At 31.0% G+C, this 18,016-nt stretch overlaps 3 protein-coding genes across 3 annotated transcripts; 2 read left to right on the forward strand and 1 right to left on the reverse strand.

Annotated features, from left to right (window-relative positions):
- Positions 1 to 2,947: 2,947 nt before the first annotated feature.
- On the reverse strand, positions 2,948 to 10,229 carry LOC114193305 (abscisic-aldehyde oxidase-like). The gene is made up of 10 exons (XM_028083038.1): positions 9,857 to 10,229; positions 7,546 to 9,240; positions 6,815 to 7,074; positions 6,495 to 6,704; positions 6,116 to 6,334; positions 5,031 to 5,996; positions 4,757 to 4,852; positions 4,466 to 4,564; positions 3,548 to 3,737; positions 2,948 to 3,429 (listed from the first exon to the last, which is right to left on the reverse strand). The coding sequence occupies exons 1-10, from the start codon at positions 10,002 to 10,004 to the stop codon at positions 3,203 to 3,205; spliced, it is 4,110 nt and encodes a 1,369-aa protein (XP_027938839.1). The 5' UTR covers positions 10,005 to 10,229; the 3' UTR covers positions 2,948 to 3,202.
- Positions 10,230 to 13,059: 2,830 nt separating this feature from the next.
- Positions 13,060 to 14,404, forward strand: LOC114195153 (inactive protein RESTRICTED TEV MOVEMENT 2; the record flags this gene model as incomplete). Its single annotated transcript, XM_028085544.1, has 2 exons — positions 13,060 to 13,234; positions 13,452 to 14,404. Coding segments are annotated over 2 exons (906 nt in total), but the record flags the coding sequence as incomplete, so codon positions are not given.
- Positions 14,405 to 16,226: 1,822 nt separating this feature from the next.
- On the forward strand, positions 16,227 to 17,432 carry LOC114193797. Its single transcript, XM_028083738.1, has 2 exons — positions 16,227 to 16,395; positions 16,682 to 17,432. The coding sequence occupies exons 1-2, from the start codon at positions 16,293 to 16,295 to the stop codon at positions 17,305 to 17,307; spliced, it is 729 nt and encodes a 242-aa protein (XP_027939539.1). The 5' UTR covers positions 16,227 to 16,292; the 3' UTR covers positions 17,308 to 17,432.
- The last annotated feature ends 584 nt before the right edge of the window (positions 17,433 to 18,016 follow it).

Genomic DNA, 18,016 nt, shown 5'->3' on the forward strand with positions numbered 1-18,016 from the left:
GTAATTCAAAAGTCTACAGGTGATTTTAAGATACTAAATTCGAATTAAGTTGGTTGATCTCAACCGCTATTCATATTTATCGTGAATCATTTTATATAATCGAGTATTATTTTATTGCTTATCCTTTTACTTTTAATAGTCATTATAAAATTAAGATCATAAAAGAAATATTTCTTATTATGTTAATATATTTAATTTAATGTTTTAAGTGAATATTTTTAAATCACTTATATAGTAACACGTGTTTCAATTTAAAAAGAACACATTGACACCGACAAAGATAATATTAAATAATTTTATTACAAAATTTAATTTATCAGATATTTAATTTTTAAGAAAATATTAGGTAAAAAAGGTCGGTCCTATGTTAACTACGTGGAGTCATTTAAGATTCTTTTAAGTAAAAAAAGAAATTAGTGTAAACAATATAAAGATGTTTTTAGAATCATTAGTACTTTTTTATTTGTAATCATGTTATAAATGTAAAGTATTTATTAGCTTTAAGCGCTACTTCCTATCGAAATATTATTAATTATTTCTAATAAAATTTATTTATAAAGTTTGAGTGATTAAACGATTTCCATTGAATCATATGTTGAATTGTGAAATTAAGATTTAAGTCTTACAAGATATTTCCATCGAAATATATAGACGTGAGATAAAAGAAATCCAATCTTAAATAAGATCTAAATCATAAATATACAAATTATTTTTCTATATCCTATAAATAAAATTACGAAATATTACAAAACTCTTATATTAAAGTAAAATTACGAAATATTTTAAAAATAATGTGAAACAAAATTAAATAAAAAATTGAATACAAAAATTCCTTGGTGAAAAATTTGTGATGGAGGTGGTTATAGTTCAATTCGTGCATATGAAATTAGGATTTGGGATTATAAAACAGATAAAGAAAAAAGAAAAAAGAAGAAAAAAATCTCATTCTCTCCCCCACCTTAATTAACACATTTGTATTATCAATTAATCTATCATATGTGATCAAAATTTAAATATTTTCACCACTCATTTTCAATTAATTGAGATTTCTTCTTTTGTCTTTACATCACGTTATAATTTAAAGAGAAGATTTCAAAAATTATCATTATTAGAATTACACACATTAAGAAACTTTCTTAATTAGTATAAAAGTTTTTTTTATATTTAAATTTGAGAGAATGTTATCTGTGTATATGAATGACAACGAATCAATAGCAAAAGTTTATTGCTCATTTAAAAAGAAAATTTGCTCACCCGTTCATTGCTAGTTGGATATCATAAAAATATTTTTGTATATTTTTTTTATCTTCATAATATCTATAGATATCCATGAATATTTTAAATTTTATTTTTAAATTTTATAAATAAAATTATTTAAAAACAAATATTTGAAATATAAACTAAGATACAAAAATTAATTTTCAAATACAATTCAAATTAAATTACTCAACCAAATTATAATGCAAATGAACTTTTCTTTTTTAAAATAAATTTAAATGAGTTGTGTCTAAATATAAATTTTAAGAAACGTCTATCATTAATTAGTAGCACGTTCGTTAACCATAGGTTGCCATGATTATCATTTATTTAACACTAATATCAATCATTAATATTTTTCTAGTAATGTGAACAAGTCAACACCAAATGTTAATTATTTTATTTTTTACCATTTTATACGATTAAAATAAGCTTTTAATTCTAAAATTGTTCGATATTAAAATTAATAACTAAAAAAATATTATTTTCTATTCTTCGTGTTCAATAAATACACTAATTTAATTTTGACAATAGATTTATTATTATCGATGGTTACAAATATCCAGAAATAATGTTAATTTTAACGGATATATAACCCCAGCAGATCCAGAAGTTTAAAAACTTTAGACAAATTCACAGTATCATGTAACCTTTGCTAGTTAACGGTGGTGATTTCCAAGGTTAGTCAAATTTGAGAAACATGAAAGATTGTGAATGAGTTTTTTTAACCCCGAATAATGGCTAAATGATTCCATTAAATTTTATTTTATTTCTTTCGTAACTAGGTTCAATAGTAACATTGTCATATTTCATGTTTAGTTTAATAAAAAACAATTGTACAAAATTTTATTTTATTAATTTAATTAAATTTGATTAGTGATTTAAATAAATTAAATATGTATTTGATTTTTCATACATATATTTATTAAAGTAAAAATTAATATTAACATAGAATTCCGTGTTTGGATTTTGTCATGGAAAAAAATTCTTTCAAACCCTTTTACCTTTTCGAACAATGATAATATAACTTTTCATTTTTATATTCTTATCGTTTACTTTCTGCGTAATTTACTTAGTGTTCTTTTATGCGGATTACACTATTTAAACTGATTTGAAGAGATAAATAAATTAAAAGATCATGTTTATTTCAATGAATAAGAATGAAAAGACGCAGACAAATTCAAAAGAATATCTCACAAATAAATCTCACCACAAATACAAAAATTTATATTTTACTCTTTTATCCTCCTATTTTATCATCATATTACAATTATTAATAGTAATTGTTATATTAATTATTATATATATATATAATTAATAATTAAAATATTATTTAAAATATAAGAATTAATATATTAATTTATAATAACTAATAATGTATATAAAATGATTACTATTATTAATTAATAATAATTATAATATTGTTAAAAACTAATAATAATATATGTAATTATTATTATTAATTTATATATATATATATATATAATAATTAATATATAAAAATATTATTAAAATATTATTAAATTTTAATTTTTTTTAATTCATTCAATTGTAATTTTATTAAATTTTTATTATGAAGGGTATTTTAGTAAATTTTAAAATTTATCTACTATAACTTTTTTTTAATTTATCATATCAATCAAATCATTCATTAACTTTTATAAAATTTATCTTCAAATCCATTCCATTATCTTTTAAATTTATTCAAAAAAAACACACATATTCATCTTCTTAAATCCACACAAATTCATCTTCACACTCTCTTATAAATCTATCTTCACACTCTCTTCCAAATCTATCTTACCATACGAACACAACCTAACTTTAATGTAGGTCATTGATTAATATACCATCGTCTTTTCTTTTAAAAAAAATTAATGACCCACGTTAAAATACCTGAAAAAAAATAAATGATGAGAGTTGGGTGTCAAAATTATGATTTTCCTTACCCTTTTACTTGTTTGGTCATTTTCCATTTGAGGTATGTTTGCACAATGTGAAGTCCACATAGTTCCTTCACCACAGGCATGGTTGCAGGAACCCCCAACTCAAATGTTGAATCTGCTCCATCTTGGTTGCTCCATGAAAGAAGCTGTTTCCTTGCTTCTTTCACTGCTCCTCTTGTGGCACAGTGAATGGAAGATGCTAGAATTAATGGTGGCTCCCCAGATGCTGCACCAACAACAAATTTCATTTTTTAACACTGAAGCTTTTCATGCATGAGTGACGTGAATTCACGAGGAACAATAAATAAGACCAATGCAAGAACAGTTTTTTCTCATTGTCATACCTTTGGAAGATAGAACACGATGCTGGTGGTGCCCACTGTTGAGGATTTCAACATTAAACTGCATAGGTATGGTGTCTACAGTAGGAATTTTATAGTTCCAAGTGCCGTCTTGCAACACCAAACCATCGAGATTTGTTTCGTATTCTTCAAGCATGAAAAATCCTAAGCCCTGGATGAAAGCTCCTTCAATCTGCAGAAAATAAGTTTGTTAAGAAGGATAAACATTCATAATGAAATAACTGTAACTTGGAAGAGACCACAGAAATTTAATAGGACCTCCAACTGGTTTTTGGTTGAGTTGGTTCTTGGCAAGATATTTTTAGCATAAGGAATTGATGCATCTTTGGTTCTTAACAAGGCTCCTCAACCTCTTACCTTGGTTGTTAACAAAATATCAATCGGAGCTTATTTAGAATTTAATTTAGAGTTAAATATGTTTTTAATTTTTTAATTTTGATGCAAAGTAAAAAATTGTTTATGTACTTTTATATATTTTGATCCAAAACTTTAAAAGAATTAGATATATTTCTCTTAATCCAACTAGGTTAAATTTCTTTGACACGTAAAACATTTAAGGTTGACGTTTGAGCTTTTTACACCATCATTTGACACGTTTTAGTTCAAATGTCAATTTAAAATACCGTTTAACACGTAAAAAATATTAACTTCGTTAGTTAGAAAGATTATATCTATTATTTTTTGAAGATCAAAATGTATTAAAGTTTGAAATATGGACAAATTTCAATTTTGAATCCAAATTTACGAAGTGAAATCATATTTAGCCTTTTAAACTTATAGCATAGGTAATTGTTTGCCCATTCTTTCTGCTTTTTCCACTCCCAGAGAGCCTTGATGTGGTAGGCTGTGTTAAAAACTTATTTTGGGCCTTCCTGTTTATTCCTTATGTAGTCAACTTACCTGTCCTAAATCCACAGCAGGGTTTAGACTCTGTCCACAATCATAAATAATATCTGTTTGCAAAAATCTGGTTTCTCCATTCAGAAGATCAATTTCCACCTGAGAAAAAAATGTCCATTATTTAGCATGGCATACATACGAGACAAGTTGGTTCATTTACTTCAGTAACTTGGTTTGTGCGTAAATATGACACAAACAAACACTTAACATTCTAGAGAAGTAGTAACTACAAGTGTACTCAAGAAAATACCATTTTGATCTGAGATATGCATAGGAAAAAAGACAACTTACTTCACTTACTGCAGCACCGTAATTAAGGTAACCGTGACTGTCATTACCGGGTGTGTACAATGAAGAGGCTGATAAGTTCACAGCTTGCATGTATGCCTGTATGTTAATAAATTGTCAGTGACATGGTAATTAAATAAGAAGATATTCTTTTCTCTCAACTTCATTTCCAATTAATTCTCTGAACATTTTTCTTAATTAAAAGGTGTTAACTTATGTTCCTACCACGTCCATCTGGTTTATCAGTTGAGGCCTAAGGCGATTTAAATACACCTACCTGAAGAACAAGGGTCTCCCACTTGATAGAACCCATCTTCTCCAGCAGTTTTTCTTTAAGAGGCTTTAGTCTCTCCACCAAGATGTTGCAGCTAAGCCTAACTGCTTCGCAACTTGACTCTGATGTAGTGCTCCCAGCAGTGAAGCCTCCTTGAATCATGCTCACAGTATCAGCTTGTACAACTCTTACTTTATCAAAGAGATCTTCAGTTCCTTCACATTCAACAGCACTGAGAGCATATGCAGCCATCTGTTTCACCTTTGTCCAAAGACCTTGACCTATTTCAACTCCTCCAACTTCAACAACCACAGACCCATCTGAAAAAATACTTACTTTTCCAGGGGTTGGTCTCAGAATCACTTTCATCACAACCGGTACTCGAGCAATTCCCCTTTTCTTCCAACTGTTGATCCTGTTAAACTCTTTCACCATTTTGGTTCTCTGGTCATAGTTCGAAGAAACTGCTAACTTACTCCATATTGAAGGCAAGGTATACTCATAAGGTTCACCACTATAGTTCTCATAGAACAACTGAAGGCTTTTGTGCGTGTGAAGATTAATGCTTCTCACAGAATCTACATCCATTGAAAGTGTAGCTGCAACGTTTTCTAAAATAGCTTCAGCAATATGTGATCCCTGCACATCCCCAGGACCTCTCATAGCAGATCTACTAGGATGATTTGTTCTGCATACCTTTATATCAAAAGCTAGTGCACCCCAATTGTACTTTTCAAGTGCAGAAACTGTATTATGTGGCAAAACTGCACTTACATCCACATCGATTCCAGCATTGATCAAAATCTGAAGTTCCAGTGCAGTAATCTTACCATCATTCCTAAATCCAACACTGTATGTTATCTTCATAGGATGTCTTCCTCCAGCCATTATCATGTCTGTCTTTCGATTTAGATACATCCTAACTGGACGCTGTAATTTATGTGCTGCCAGTGCACATGATGTGGCAATCTGCAAGATCAAATTGTTAGTATTATACATAGTTGTTGGTAAATTATAATGAAAAAAAGTGAGAGAGATGTAGTAATGAATAAGATTTTCAAAACATTAAAACATAACTAAATACTTACAGGTATGGATTTCAAGGCCTTTCCACCAAAACCACCCCCAACCCTTCTCGTAATTACACGAACATTATTTTCGGGAATTCCTAGGCATGTTGCTATTGTAGAATGAACAGACTCGGGCAATTGACTCGAGTAGTAAACTGTGATGCAATTGTCTTCATCTGGAACAGCAAGTGCAGTTTGTGTCTCCATGTAGAAATAGTATTGAGACCCAAGTTTCATCTGAATTTCACATTAAATTAGATGGATAACAATGAATGTTATTTGAACTTTAACTATTCAGGAGCAAGCTTAAGCATTGTATGAAAACCAGGGCGCATAAAGTTGTGAAATGAGAGAATGAGGGAAAACAAATAAAAGCAAAAAACATATAGCAATGTACCTCAGCAGAAAGAATCTTGTGCTCTGCTTCAGCCATTCCTTTTGATATATCACCAACATGTTTTGGATCGAGATATGGAGGAACTTGAAAAAAGCTAGATCTTTCAACAGCATCTTCAACTGATAGAATAGGTGGCTCAAGATTTTCGGTATCATAATCAACAACAGCTGAGTTTGCAGCAATATCTGCAACTTTCTGAGTATCTGCAACCTAAAGAAGCCATTCAGTGACTAAAATGGTAGTATTATCATATCAATCTCCAAAGAAATGAAAAATATGCTTATACATTGTTGGATCACAACGAGGGATTAAGAACTCACCACAAATGCAAGGCGATTACCAACACATCTAGCTTTTTCTTCTGCAAATAGAGGTGCGATCCCAAATATACTCTTGGATCCAATGTTTTCCCCACCATTGGGAATGTCTTTATATGAAATGATATCCCTCACTCCATCCAGTTGCAACTCAGGCGTGAGTTTTATACTCTTTATCCTTGCTAAAGGTTTTGCACTATAAATGTATGCTCCATGTAAGCAATTTGATGGTGATGGAATGTCATCCACGAACACAGCCTCACCTATATTTGATTATTCACAAATATATAATTGCTACTGAACATAAATTTAAACAACTAAACATGAAAAGTCATATTTGACAGGCATCAAAACAGGAGAATATAAGACACATAAAAACTAGTCTGTGACCATGAAGGTGAAATTTTGAGCATAGTTAGAAGGAAACCAGAGACTTCAAGATGCAAAATATGGATGCAGAATTCATCGTAACCAAAAGCATTTGGAACAAGTTTTTATGACCTTAAAATTGGACCCTTTAGCATAGTTATCTCGACAACATTTACAAGGTACCCAGAGACTATAAGATGCAAAATATGGATACACAGTTCATCATCAGAACCAAGAGCATGGAGAACAGTTATTTCTTTAACTTAGTTGTTTTCAGAGTCTCATCCATTTATAGGATCTAGAGAGGCTCACATGTATACAAATTAACCATCATACATTATAAGACATAATGATAGAAAACACACCTGAAGCTTGTAGTGCAGCTCCTGATTTCACGATTGGCTCGCCGACAGGATGATACTCATGGCCTGCTTCAAGCACTTGCTTGCCAGATATTAGTAAAGTTGGAACTTTGTCATGAGGCACCTTCTTCTGACTTACTTTTAATTCAAATTCCTCAGCAGAAGAATTTTTACCATTACCATTCAAATAACCATTGCTTATTCTTTCAGGACTGTCAATAAGAGGGTTAAAGAACTGAAAAATAAAACCAGCAGCCAAACTTGAACGATAAGCTGTTAATGCGTTATCATCTTGAGATACAATAGTGGCTGTAGTCAAGTTGACAGCATCGTACAGAACGCTAGCACTTAAAAGTTTTCCAGCTAAAAGTTCTTCAACTTTTTTGGCTCTGATTGCATGCTTACTCCCGTAAGCACCAAAAGACAACCTACAAGTATCTATCACAGTTCCACCAGAATCCTTGCATGGAGACACCTTAACCAGGAAAGCAGCATTTAAGTAGGGAAGGGCATTTCCAAGAGGCCGTGGAGAAGCTCGGTATGTTTCAAAGAGGAATCTACTTCTTGGTTCTGAGGATTCACTTTGATTGAGTTCCAAGCTAGGAATTTTAATGCTTAAAAGTACACTTTCCAAGCCCAACGCTGGTCTTTCCAGAAATTCTTCCAGTGTCAGCCACTCAAATTGTGTGCCAGTCATAATGTGAACCATTGCATCTGCAGCAAGAAGTATTACAGCAATATCCGAGGGAAAATTATTCTTTTGAGCCATGACTAAATTGCCACCTACACTAGCTGTGTTCCGAATAAATCCTGAGGCAACTTTGCTCATATGATCAGCAATCTTTTCAAGTATCATTGCATAATCTGAGAGAATCTCACCTCTGATATATTCTCTCAGAACTTCAATAGCTTTAGATATTGCCACTGCTGCTCCAATTTCAATCCCTGTTCGGTCCTTTCTGATCTTTGAAAGCTCAGAAATTCCCCTTAGATCAATGTACTTATCATAGTCTTCTTTATCTTTGTAATATCCCATACCTGTATTACTAACTACAATTTTTATCCGTGTTCCATTAGAATTGTTTGATTTTAACAAACTCTGAAGCTCAGTTAGACTAATGGGTCGGTGCCAACTGTGTTTCTCAGAAGCCAAGAACACATCATGCTTGATTTCCTTCAAAAACGTAGGAAATTTATTACTCAGTTGATTACGATCATATCGAGGCAACATACTAACCTTTAAGTCGTTGTTATCTCCCTTTCTCCAAAACGAGTTAAACCCCAAATCCTCCATATCAACATCAGCTGCAAAGCTTTTGCAGACATCAGCAATTGGTCTGTACCCAGTGCAGCGACAAAGATTCCCTGCAATAGCCTTCTCAGCCTCACTAACAGTTACCTTTGAGAAGCCATCTGGTGGCTCTGCACGATCGGTCTTTTCAGCATTGACAAGAGTTCCAAAGAGGGAAACACACATTCCAGGAGTACAAAAGCCACATTGAGTGGCATGGAATCCTGCAAATCTTTCGTGAATTGGGTGGAATCCTTCTTTAGAATTTCCAATTCCCTCACTGGTTGTTATTGAACAACCGTGTATGCTGCAAAGTAGTGTGAGACAAGAGCTCGCTGTGAAATCCTCAACTTGTTCAAGCACAGGATCGTATCTTGAGATTAAAACTACACAAGCACCACAACCCCCTGAAACCAACAATTCAAAAACATCAACTGCCAAGTTGAAAAGAACAAATAGCACTGCTAAAAGCCACTCTAGTGCATAAACAGAGTATATCAAATTACTCTCACATAACTCTTGAAAGTCATTCTTTGTATTTATTATATTTCAAGCATTCATACTAATAAAAGCTCTAGTTTACAATTTTATATAGTTTGAAAGCTGGTATTTGATACTTAGTTAAATCATATACAAATTGGCGTTTATTATAACTTTCTGAAGAACACAAGTAAACCTTGATTATAAAATTACTTAATTACAAATGTTTGATAATGGTTGAAAGAATTATAAGACTCTGAATGGTTGAACTAAAGAGTTAGGATCTGAGGAACTTAATATATAAATGAATATGAAAAGTAATTGATATAGCTAAAGTGTAATCTATATAGTGACATGTTAACTCTTCCATTGTTTCTTCATCTTAAAGTGACAGTAAGCAGAAAGGAAGAACAAAGCACAAAACTGAAACAGCATGCATCCTACAAGGGCACGGCAACTTTCAACTAAACCATTGAAAAACAAAAAAGGAAAGATTGATATAACCATATATGTATATATAGATAGATATATAGATAGATATACCTTCACCACAACCGAGTTTGACACTCTTAAAACGAGTGCGAGTGCGCAAGAACTGGAGCAAGGTAGTTGACGGGTCCACGTGGGAGAGCTCAAACCTCTCACCATTGACACCAAAAACCAAACTTGTTGGAGTCTTCTGCAGTTCCATAATTCAGCAACTGCTATTTCAGATAGTTTTCAGCAAGACAAGAGAACTTTAAACTCTTATGATGTGTGTGTCGGTAACTGTATATCTTTCTTCACATCGCAGTGTAAAATTCGAAAATGTTGGAGAACATTCAGTATTGTTGACCTTCCTCTTTCTTCTCTTTATCAAAACACTGCACTGCCGTGGAAACATATGCTACCATATCTTGCACTCAGGTTCTGGACCACATCGATCAAGTTCGAATTATTATCCCAAAATAAAATATACCACAACAACTATTCTTCATTATTGGAGGGTTAAATATGTTTTTGGTGCGTGAATTTTGAAATTAGTCCCTCATCAAAACTTTATACTAATTTAATCTTTCATCTTTCAAAATGCGTGAATTTAGTTCTTTTAACCAAATTTTATTAAGTTTATATGACGTTTCAAACACATTTCATGATAGTATTTAATTAACATTGAAGCAAAAATGTGTCAAATAGTGTAAATAATTTAAATACTATCATGAAATGCGCTTAAAACGTCAGATAAATTTAACGAAATTTGGTTAAAAGGACTAAATTCATCCATTTTGAAAGATGAAAGACTAAACTGGTCAAAAGTTTTGATGATGGACTAATTTCAAATTTCACTAAAACTTGAGGGACTAAAATCATATTTAACCCTTTTTTTATAAAATATTTATAAATTTATTTTTTCTTCTTATTAATAATAAGATGAAAATTTTAAAGGTTACCATCGATTATTAGGATTTAGTTAAAATTACTCCTACTTTTTTACACTGACTTTTCTTATATTTATTTTCAACTTAATAAATGATATTGTATTTATTATTCTTAATTACATACAACTACACCATTGAAATAACATTGTTTAGAGGATTATGTAAGTAATTAATGTAATTAATAATTGAGTGACTGGTAGAACAACTGTAGTAGGCATTGTAGTTACTGTCAAAGGGATCATGGCCGAACATATTACTACAAAATTTATATAGGAATTTGGAATAACAAAATAATCCAATTTAATTTCACATAATTTTTATAACCAAGTACATATGATGGGTGGAAAGGTAGGTTGAGCTAGTCTACCAGTCCGCAAAATGGAGAGAGTCACTTGAAATTTTAACCCGTTAGTCTCTTTAGTTTGTTTTTGTCCGTTAGTACATTTTTATTTATTTAATTTTCTATTTTTTAAATTAAAAAAAAGTATTTTTTATATGATATTTTGTGTAAATGTAAATATAAAATACTGTTACAAATAAATTTTGCAAATAAAAAACTAAAAAGAAAAAAGTGGTGGGTTAGCTTGCCCTATAACAGAACAAGATGCAATTCCTCACTCATTTTTAATTGGTAGGTCAGCCCACACAATCCATTTTTTGTGGGCCAAGGGAGAGCCTGACCAAAACGAGTGGGACAAACCTGTTTTATCACCCTTACACATTTGGAAGACAAAGTGGGTCGAACTCGATAAACCAGTTTGCCAAAACAGGACGGACCAGGTTGAAATTTTCAACTTCTTAGCTCGTTTTGGCTCGGCCCATCTAGCTTGTCCCTAGCCTACTAGTCCGTTTTTATTTATTTATTTTAATTTTTTCTTATTTTTTAAATTAATTTTTTTTACATTATATTTTTGTAATGATGTAAATATACAACAATATTATAATTTTAATAATTAACACTTATAAATTAAGTTCCAATTATTAGTTATAATAGAGTTTAACATGTAAATGTGATAATTATTTTAATTTATCCAATCAAAAATATTCATTTATAAGTATACATACAAACTAATTTTATAAATAAAAAGTTTAAAAAAATTAAAATTAAAATTAAAAAAATTAAAAAATAAACAAAAAAGTGGTAGGCCAGCCCGCCAGCCTATGGTGGGGCAAGATGTAACTCCTGACCCATTTTCAATTGGTGGGTCAACCCGGCCCAATTCGTTATTGGTGGGCCAAGGGCAAGTCAGGCAAAACGTGTGAAGCTAATTTTTTTTGTCACTCCTATACATATGGGTGGCTAAATGTGTTGTGTTTGACGACCAGTCAAAACAAAACATGTCAAATTAGAATTTTCAACGCACTAACCTCTTTTGGCCTGACTCGCCTAACCCACTAAATTGATAAGCTAAAGGTCAGTTCAAACCTGTGGTAAATTAGTTTAGTTTACGGGTTAAGACCCATTTTAACATCTCTAATTGAATTTGAGATTATAAAGGAGATAGTTTGATCAACTATTCAGATATTAAATTCACATAGAAGAAAATATAATGTGGTGAGCATCAAATAAAATTTCTATGACCTAGTTCGCTTTATAAAAAAATGGTTGTGTCTGGTAAGTCAGAAATTCACCATGTCATATGAGTGAATGTGTTTTTTTTAGCTTTTGTTATGTTAGACAACTTACTGAAAGTTGTGTGCTAAAATGTATGTTATATGTTAGTGATTGATGACATGAGAAATAGATCGGTTAAGAGTTAAACACTTTATTTATTTTTGTATATGTACAATGAATTGAACATATGTATCCATAAAATAATATATATATATATATATATATATATAATATATATATATATATATATATATATATAATATTTGAATGAACTGTGAAAACATTTGTATGTGATTTTGATATACATGTATTTGATATTTTGAAATTACTCTCTTTTATCTTTTATGCACTGTGTGTTGTGTTGTAAATTATAATGATCGTATATACATATAATTTTTTTTTCTTTCTGGTGATACATAATCATTCTTTTGAAGAAGTCGGTTTCTTAAAATATAGTATTTTTCAAATCTTTGTTTGAAAAAGGAATAAAGAAACGAAAATGCTTAACTTTTGTGAAATCAACATATTTGCAGGTTTAGTATCACTTACCTCTTCTCTCATACCAAAGCATATAGTTTTTCGTGCATCAGTGCCCTAATAACAGAGACACAATATTGTTTGCACGAAAAGAAAGTAATAAAGCAAAAGAGAAATAACAGGAACTAGAATTTGCGTGTAAAAATGCATAACAATCTTCCATCTCTGCATATATAAAACCACACTTCTGCAACAAAAGACAGAAAAACAAGAGAACCCAAAAGCAAAAACATCAACTAAAAACAATCACCATGGCACAATCAACAGCTAATTTTGATTACCAAGATTTTGATCCTTATTTTGAATGGTCTGAAGATGAAGGAAGTGCCACCCTCATTGTAATGCTGCCAGGTAAAAATTAACTTCTTTTTCTGTAAAATATTTTCTGTAAACATTTAAATATGTCACTCAAGGATCAAAATGTTCACAAATAGTTATATATATATATATATATATATATATATATATATATATATATATATATATATAATTCTGATTAAAAAGGATGAACATGATGTAAAAATGCTATGTTTTGTTCTATGTATGTATATACTTTGGAAATGAAAAGGATTCACAAAGGAACAACTGAGGGTTCAAGTGACTTCAGCTCCTATGCTAAGGATCAATGGTGAGCGACAGATTCTTGAGAACAAGCGTCGTCGTTTTTCTAGAGAGTTCTCGATTCCTCCATACTGTGACACCAATGATGTGAGTGCTAAGTTTGAGGGTGGTGTTCTAACCATCAAGTTTCCAAAGCTGATCACCCTAGCTAGGGCACAGCCACAGATAGCTCCAATTCCTCAGAAAGAGAAAGAACAAGCACAAGAAGATCATGCAGAAAAGCAAGAGTCAGTGCAGAAAGAAAAAGAACCAACCAGTGATGAAAAAGAAGAGAAGAAAACAGAAGGGGCTGAAGAGAATGAAGAAAAAAGTGATGAAAAAGAAAAGGGTGAGACGAAAGAAGAAGAAGAGGTACCTAAAGAAATTGCTGAGAAAAAGGTGAGGACTAATGTGGCAGAATTAACAGCACAAGATCAGAAGCCAAAAGCTAAGATAACTCAGAGACTGAAAACAAGGGTTTTAGATTTCACAGTGAGTTTGAGATCAGTGGAAGACCAGGATGTTAAGCAAGGGTTTGGTGGTAACAAGTATGTTAACCTGATTAAGAGGCCAAAGATATTGATGAACATTGGTTTGGTGATGTTATTGGTGATTGTGCTAGGGTTGTATGTGAGAAATGCATTCAAGTATTCATCATCTGAGGGAGGAACAGACTTTGAGAAATTCAAGGAATTTTAATTCTCATGTTCATGTGTTCATGCTTGTGAAATCATGATTGGATTGAATAAAGGAGTGTGAAACTGGTCTGGTTTGAATAACTCTGGATTCAAATGGACCAATTTTCCCTGTGTAAAATAAGAGGTGTTAATCACACAATTGGTATATCTCACGAAATCCTTTTTATTCCTTACGTATGTGAAGATGTCAATGTTTGTTTCCTGTGATATACACAAAAGAAAATATGCAGTATTCTAAATATACACACCTTTTATAGATTTCATGAAACTAACAAAAAGGTTGTTCATATAATAATGTCAGAGAACACGTGACAAATTATAAGATGCTTTAGCACAATACTACGAAAGTACGAAGTAGGAAAGTAGGGCCTATAAATACGTAAACTCAATAATTAAATATTTCCCTGATTTGAGTAAACAAATCTTAAACCACTGTTACAAGTAACAGATGAAGTATAATAACTTGAATCTGAATAAAAGTATAAACTCTTTGATACACAGTGAATTACTATACTGATAAATGCTTACCAAAAAGTATTCAGGTCAATAACATTACATAGGAGTTATTAAGATAGCAATTCAAGTAATTAAAGATATATGCTAATTCCAAAATTATTTTCAACATATTATTTAGTTATAAAAATATCATATAATTTAATAAAAAATATACAAAAGTTAGAAGACAGATAACTTTCAATATATTTCAAAAGTTATTTATATATAATATAAATAAATAACTCATAATAAGGCTTATATATAAGTTAATAACTTCACTTATTACAATGGGAATGCTGCTTCAACTCATTCATTTGGGGTTGTATTCAAGTTTGGTTAAAATATTTTTGGTAGTAATGTAAATAAAGAAGTTTATACTCTTTTCTAAATTAATCAAGATGTAAAAATTTATTGAAATATTAAGAGAGATATGTTTTATCATCTATAAAGATTTTTACATTGAGAGAAAAATCTTCCTTTTATATTTATTTTATTATTAAAATAATTATTAACATATAATATAATATTATTGTACTTGATCTTCTATATTGTGGTGCTCTAGAATTAGAATACATGATAAATTTCAGTTACTCCCACCAAAAATCATCACACAATTGCAGTATTTCCACTAAATTAAGTATATTATCGAGTGATTTTAATATAAAGTTTATATAAGTGTACTTCTCAATGTCTACATAGGTGTGAGTATATATAAAAGCGTACTTTATAAGATATTGCACTTTAAGATCACATTTTATAAAGTGTAAATATCAAGTTTCAATATAATTGGAGTCTCCCCCCAAAATATGGCATTTTTTAAAGTGTAAGATTATGGGTAGATCCATATGCATAAATTTGAATAAGGAAAATATGTTAAATTTTTTTTATTGTTTAAAACTTGATTGTTTTTTTTTGTAACTTAACCTTATAATAAATAACTTACTAAGAAAAATAATATAGTACTTAAAACGTTTAAAAAAATTTTACATTAAATTATCTTTTACTTATTATTATAAACAAAAAGAAAATTATTTCACATAAAAAACAAGTAGGAAAAAAAATTCCATTTCTACTTTTCATCAATGTAAAAGTATTTGTCACTGAACAAATTTTGTTGCATTGTAAGAAAAAATGGTATTTTCCAGATCCAAATTGATGATTAAATTTGAAACTTTGAGTTAATCTAGAGAATGATATCTAAGGTGTTTTTTAGTTTTATTGTTCATGTTTTAGAGGGAAACAAAAAAGAAGTGAAATTAGATTGGAATTACACGTGCGAATAGTATATCTTGAGCAGGGAAAAAGCTGGAATTTGTGGGTAAAAGATTTGGTGTGGGAACAAAATTTTGCTTTTAGGTTTTAGCATCACCAAGGAACGAGGTCACCTCCTCTCATTACTAAAGCATAATATTTTCCTTGCACCACACAAACCAAACACTGTTTTGCACCTACGAAAAGAAACTAAAAAAGCAAACAAAATGCTACATTTTGCGTGCAAATTGTTCATTATTACCTCATCACCTATCACTATAAAAGAACCACTAGGTGCAAACAACAACAACACCCAAACATACATCAAAATCAGAACCAAAAGAGGAAGTAACAAGGGCTCAAACATGGCTTCAAGGACACAGCCAGCATCTGATTTTGTCTATGAAGACTTCGAACCTCTCTATGAATGGGTTAGAGACGAAAGGCTTGTCAATGTAATGCTACCAGGTAAATGTCCATTCTCATCTTCTCAAACCTTATACCCAGTAGAATCACACCAACTTATGCTTTCAATAGAATCATAAGATTTTAAGCCTAACTCAATCTCTACGAATCAGTCTGAAATTTGCACTCACTTGTATATTATATATTAAGAAATTGACTTATCTCTCGTTTTAAGACTTCCGACAATCCTCGAAACTTATACACCTTATCACTAAGATAGACTAGTTAGGTTTAAAATACACTTTTTCTAAATGATTTTATCTGTGATATGCTTTTGAATTATGAGCAGGTTTTAGAAGGGATCAATTGAGGGTTCAGGTGACCTCAAAGCCTACCCTAAGGGTAACAGGTGAACGACTGATCTATCAGAACAGATATCGTCGTTTCAGTTTAGAATTGCCGATTCAATCTGATTATGACACCGATGATGTCACTGCCAAGTTTGAGGGTTCCACTCTATCGATCAAATTTGGAAAACGCTCACTCAATAAGCCCACTGAATCAGCAACAACTCCACCACAAAAGATCGAACAGCAAAAACAAGATACCCCAAAACCAGAAACGAAGACCAATGGTGATGAAGTCTCTGCAGCAGACCAGAAGACACCCCAGAAGGAGGAAGCCAACACTAATGGCTCAAGTGAGACAAAAAAAGAAGAAACACCAGCCCCTAAAGCAAGGCCTGTTTCGAGAACCAAAACTAGGCTCATAGATTTTGCACTGGGTTCTGGAAATCAGGTTGATGATGAAGTGGCCGGAGATTCTGACGCAGGGAATAACAAGCGCAAGAAAATTGTGAAATGGATGGTGCTGATTTATGCGGTTGTGGCCATTGTAGCACTTGCCCTTTATGCTAAAAATGCATTCATATCCAATGGAGAATCAGACACAGAATCATTCTTCCAAGAGCTGTGATTTTCTTTTCTTCTTCATCGAGTACTTGTACACGTAAAGAGAACACTGTTTTCGTTTGCGTGTAAATGCATAATTTCTTTCAATAAATGATTAATAAACAAAAACATTACACGACTTCTCATAAATATCTGCTGTATGTTGTGTTGTATTCATTATGTTTTGTTTCTTTTACGTGAATTCACCAGCAATTAAATATAGCACACCTATTTTGTTGTCGTATAATTTAATTTTCCATGGTTTGGCTTCTTCAAAATTCTCTTCAAAGATTGAGGAGCACAAGGAAGTTGCGAATGAAAGAAGATTAATTGATAATGAATATCTTTTGGTTTTTGATGACATAAATCTAATTTCATACCCATTAAAAATGCTTATTAAAATCCAATGAGAAAAGGTAGAATTTTATAATATATATCCTGCAGTGTAAGTATATATGATTTTTTCTATTGTATATCTTAAACTATTAAACATTTATCGCGTAAAAAATTCAGTCCTTAAAAATTTACAGTGTCATTTAATTTTAATGATGTGTTACCAAATCATTCCTCGTGTGTTTTGATGAGAAATTTTAAGAAAATAGTTTACCTTTTCTAAAATTTAGAATAATTTACTATAAAATGTTGTTTACATAGAAAGATTAAGAAAACGTTGAAATTGTAAAAAATTATAAGTATTTTGATTATTTAAAATACAGAACTTTATTTTATTTTTT

Source organism: Vigna unguiculata, chromosome 8 (assembly GCF_004118075.2).
Source record: "Vigna unguiculata cultivar IT97K-499-35 chromosome 8, ASM411807v1, whole genome shotgun sequence".
Taxonomy (NCBI): domain Eukaryota; kingdom Viridiplantae; phylum Streptophyta; class Magnoliopsida; order Fabales; family Fabaceae; genus Vigna; species Vigna unguiculata.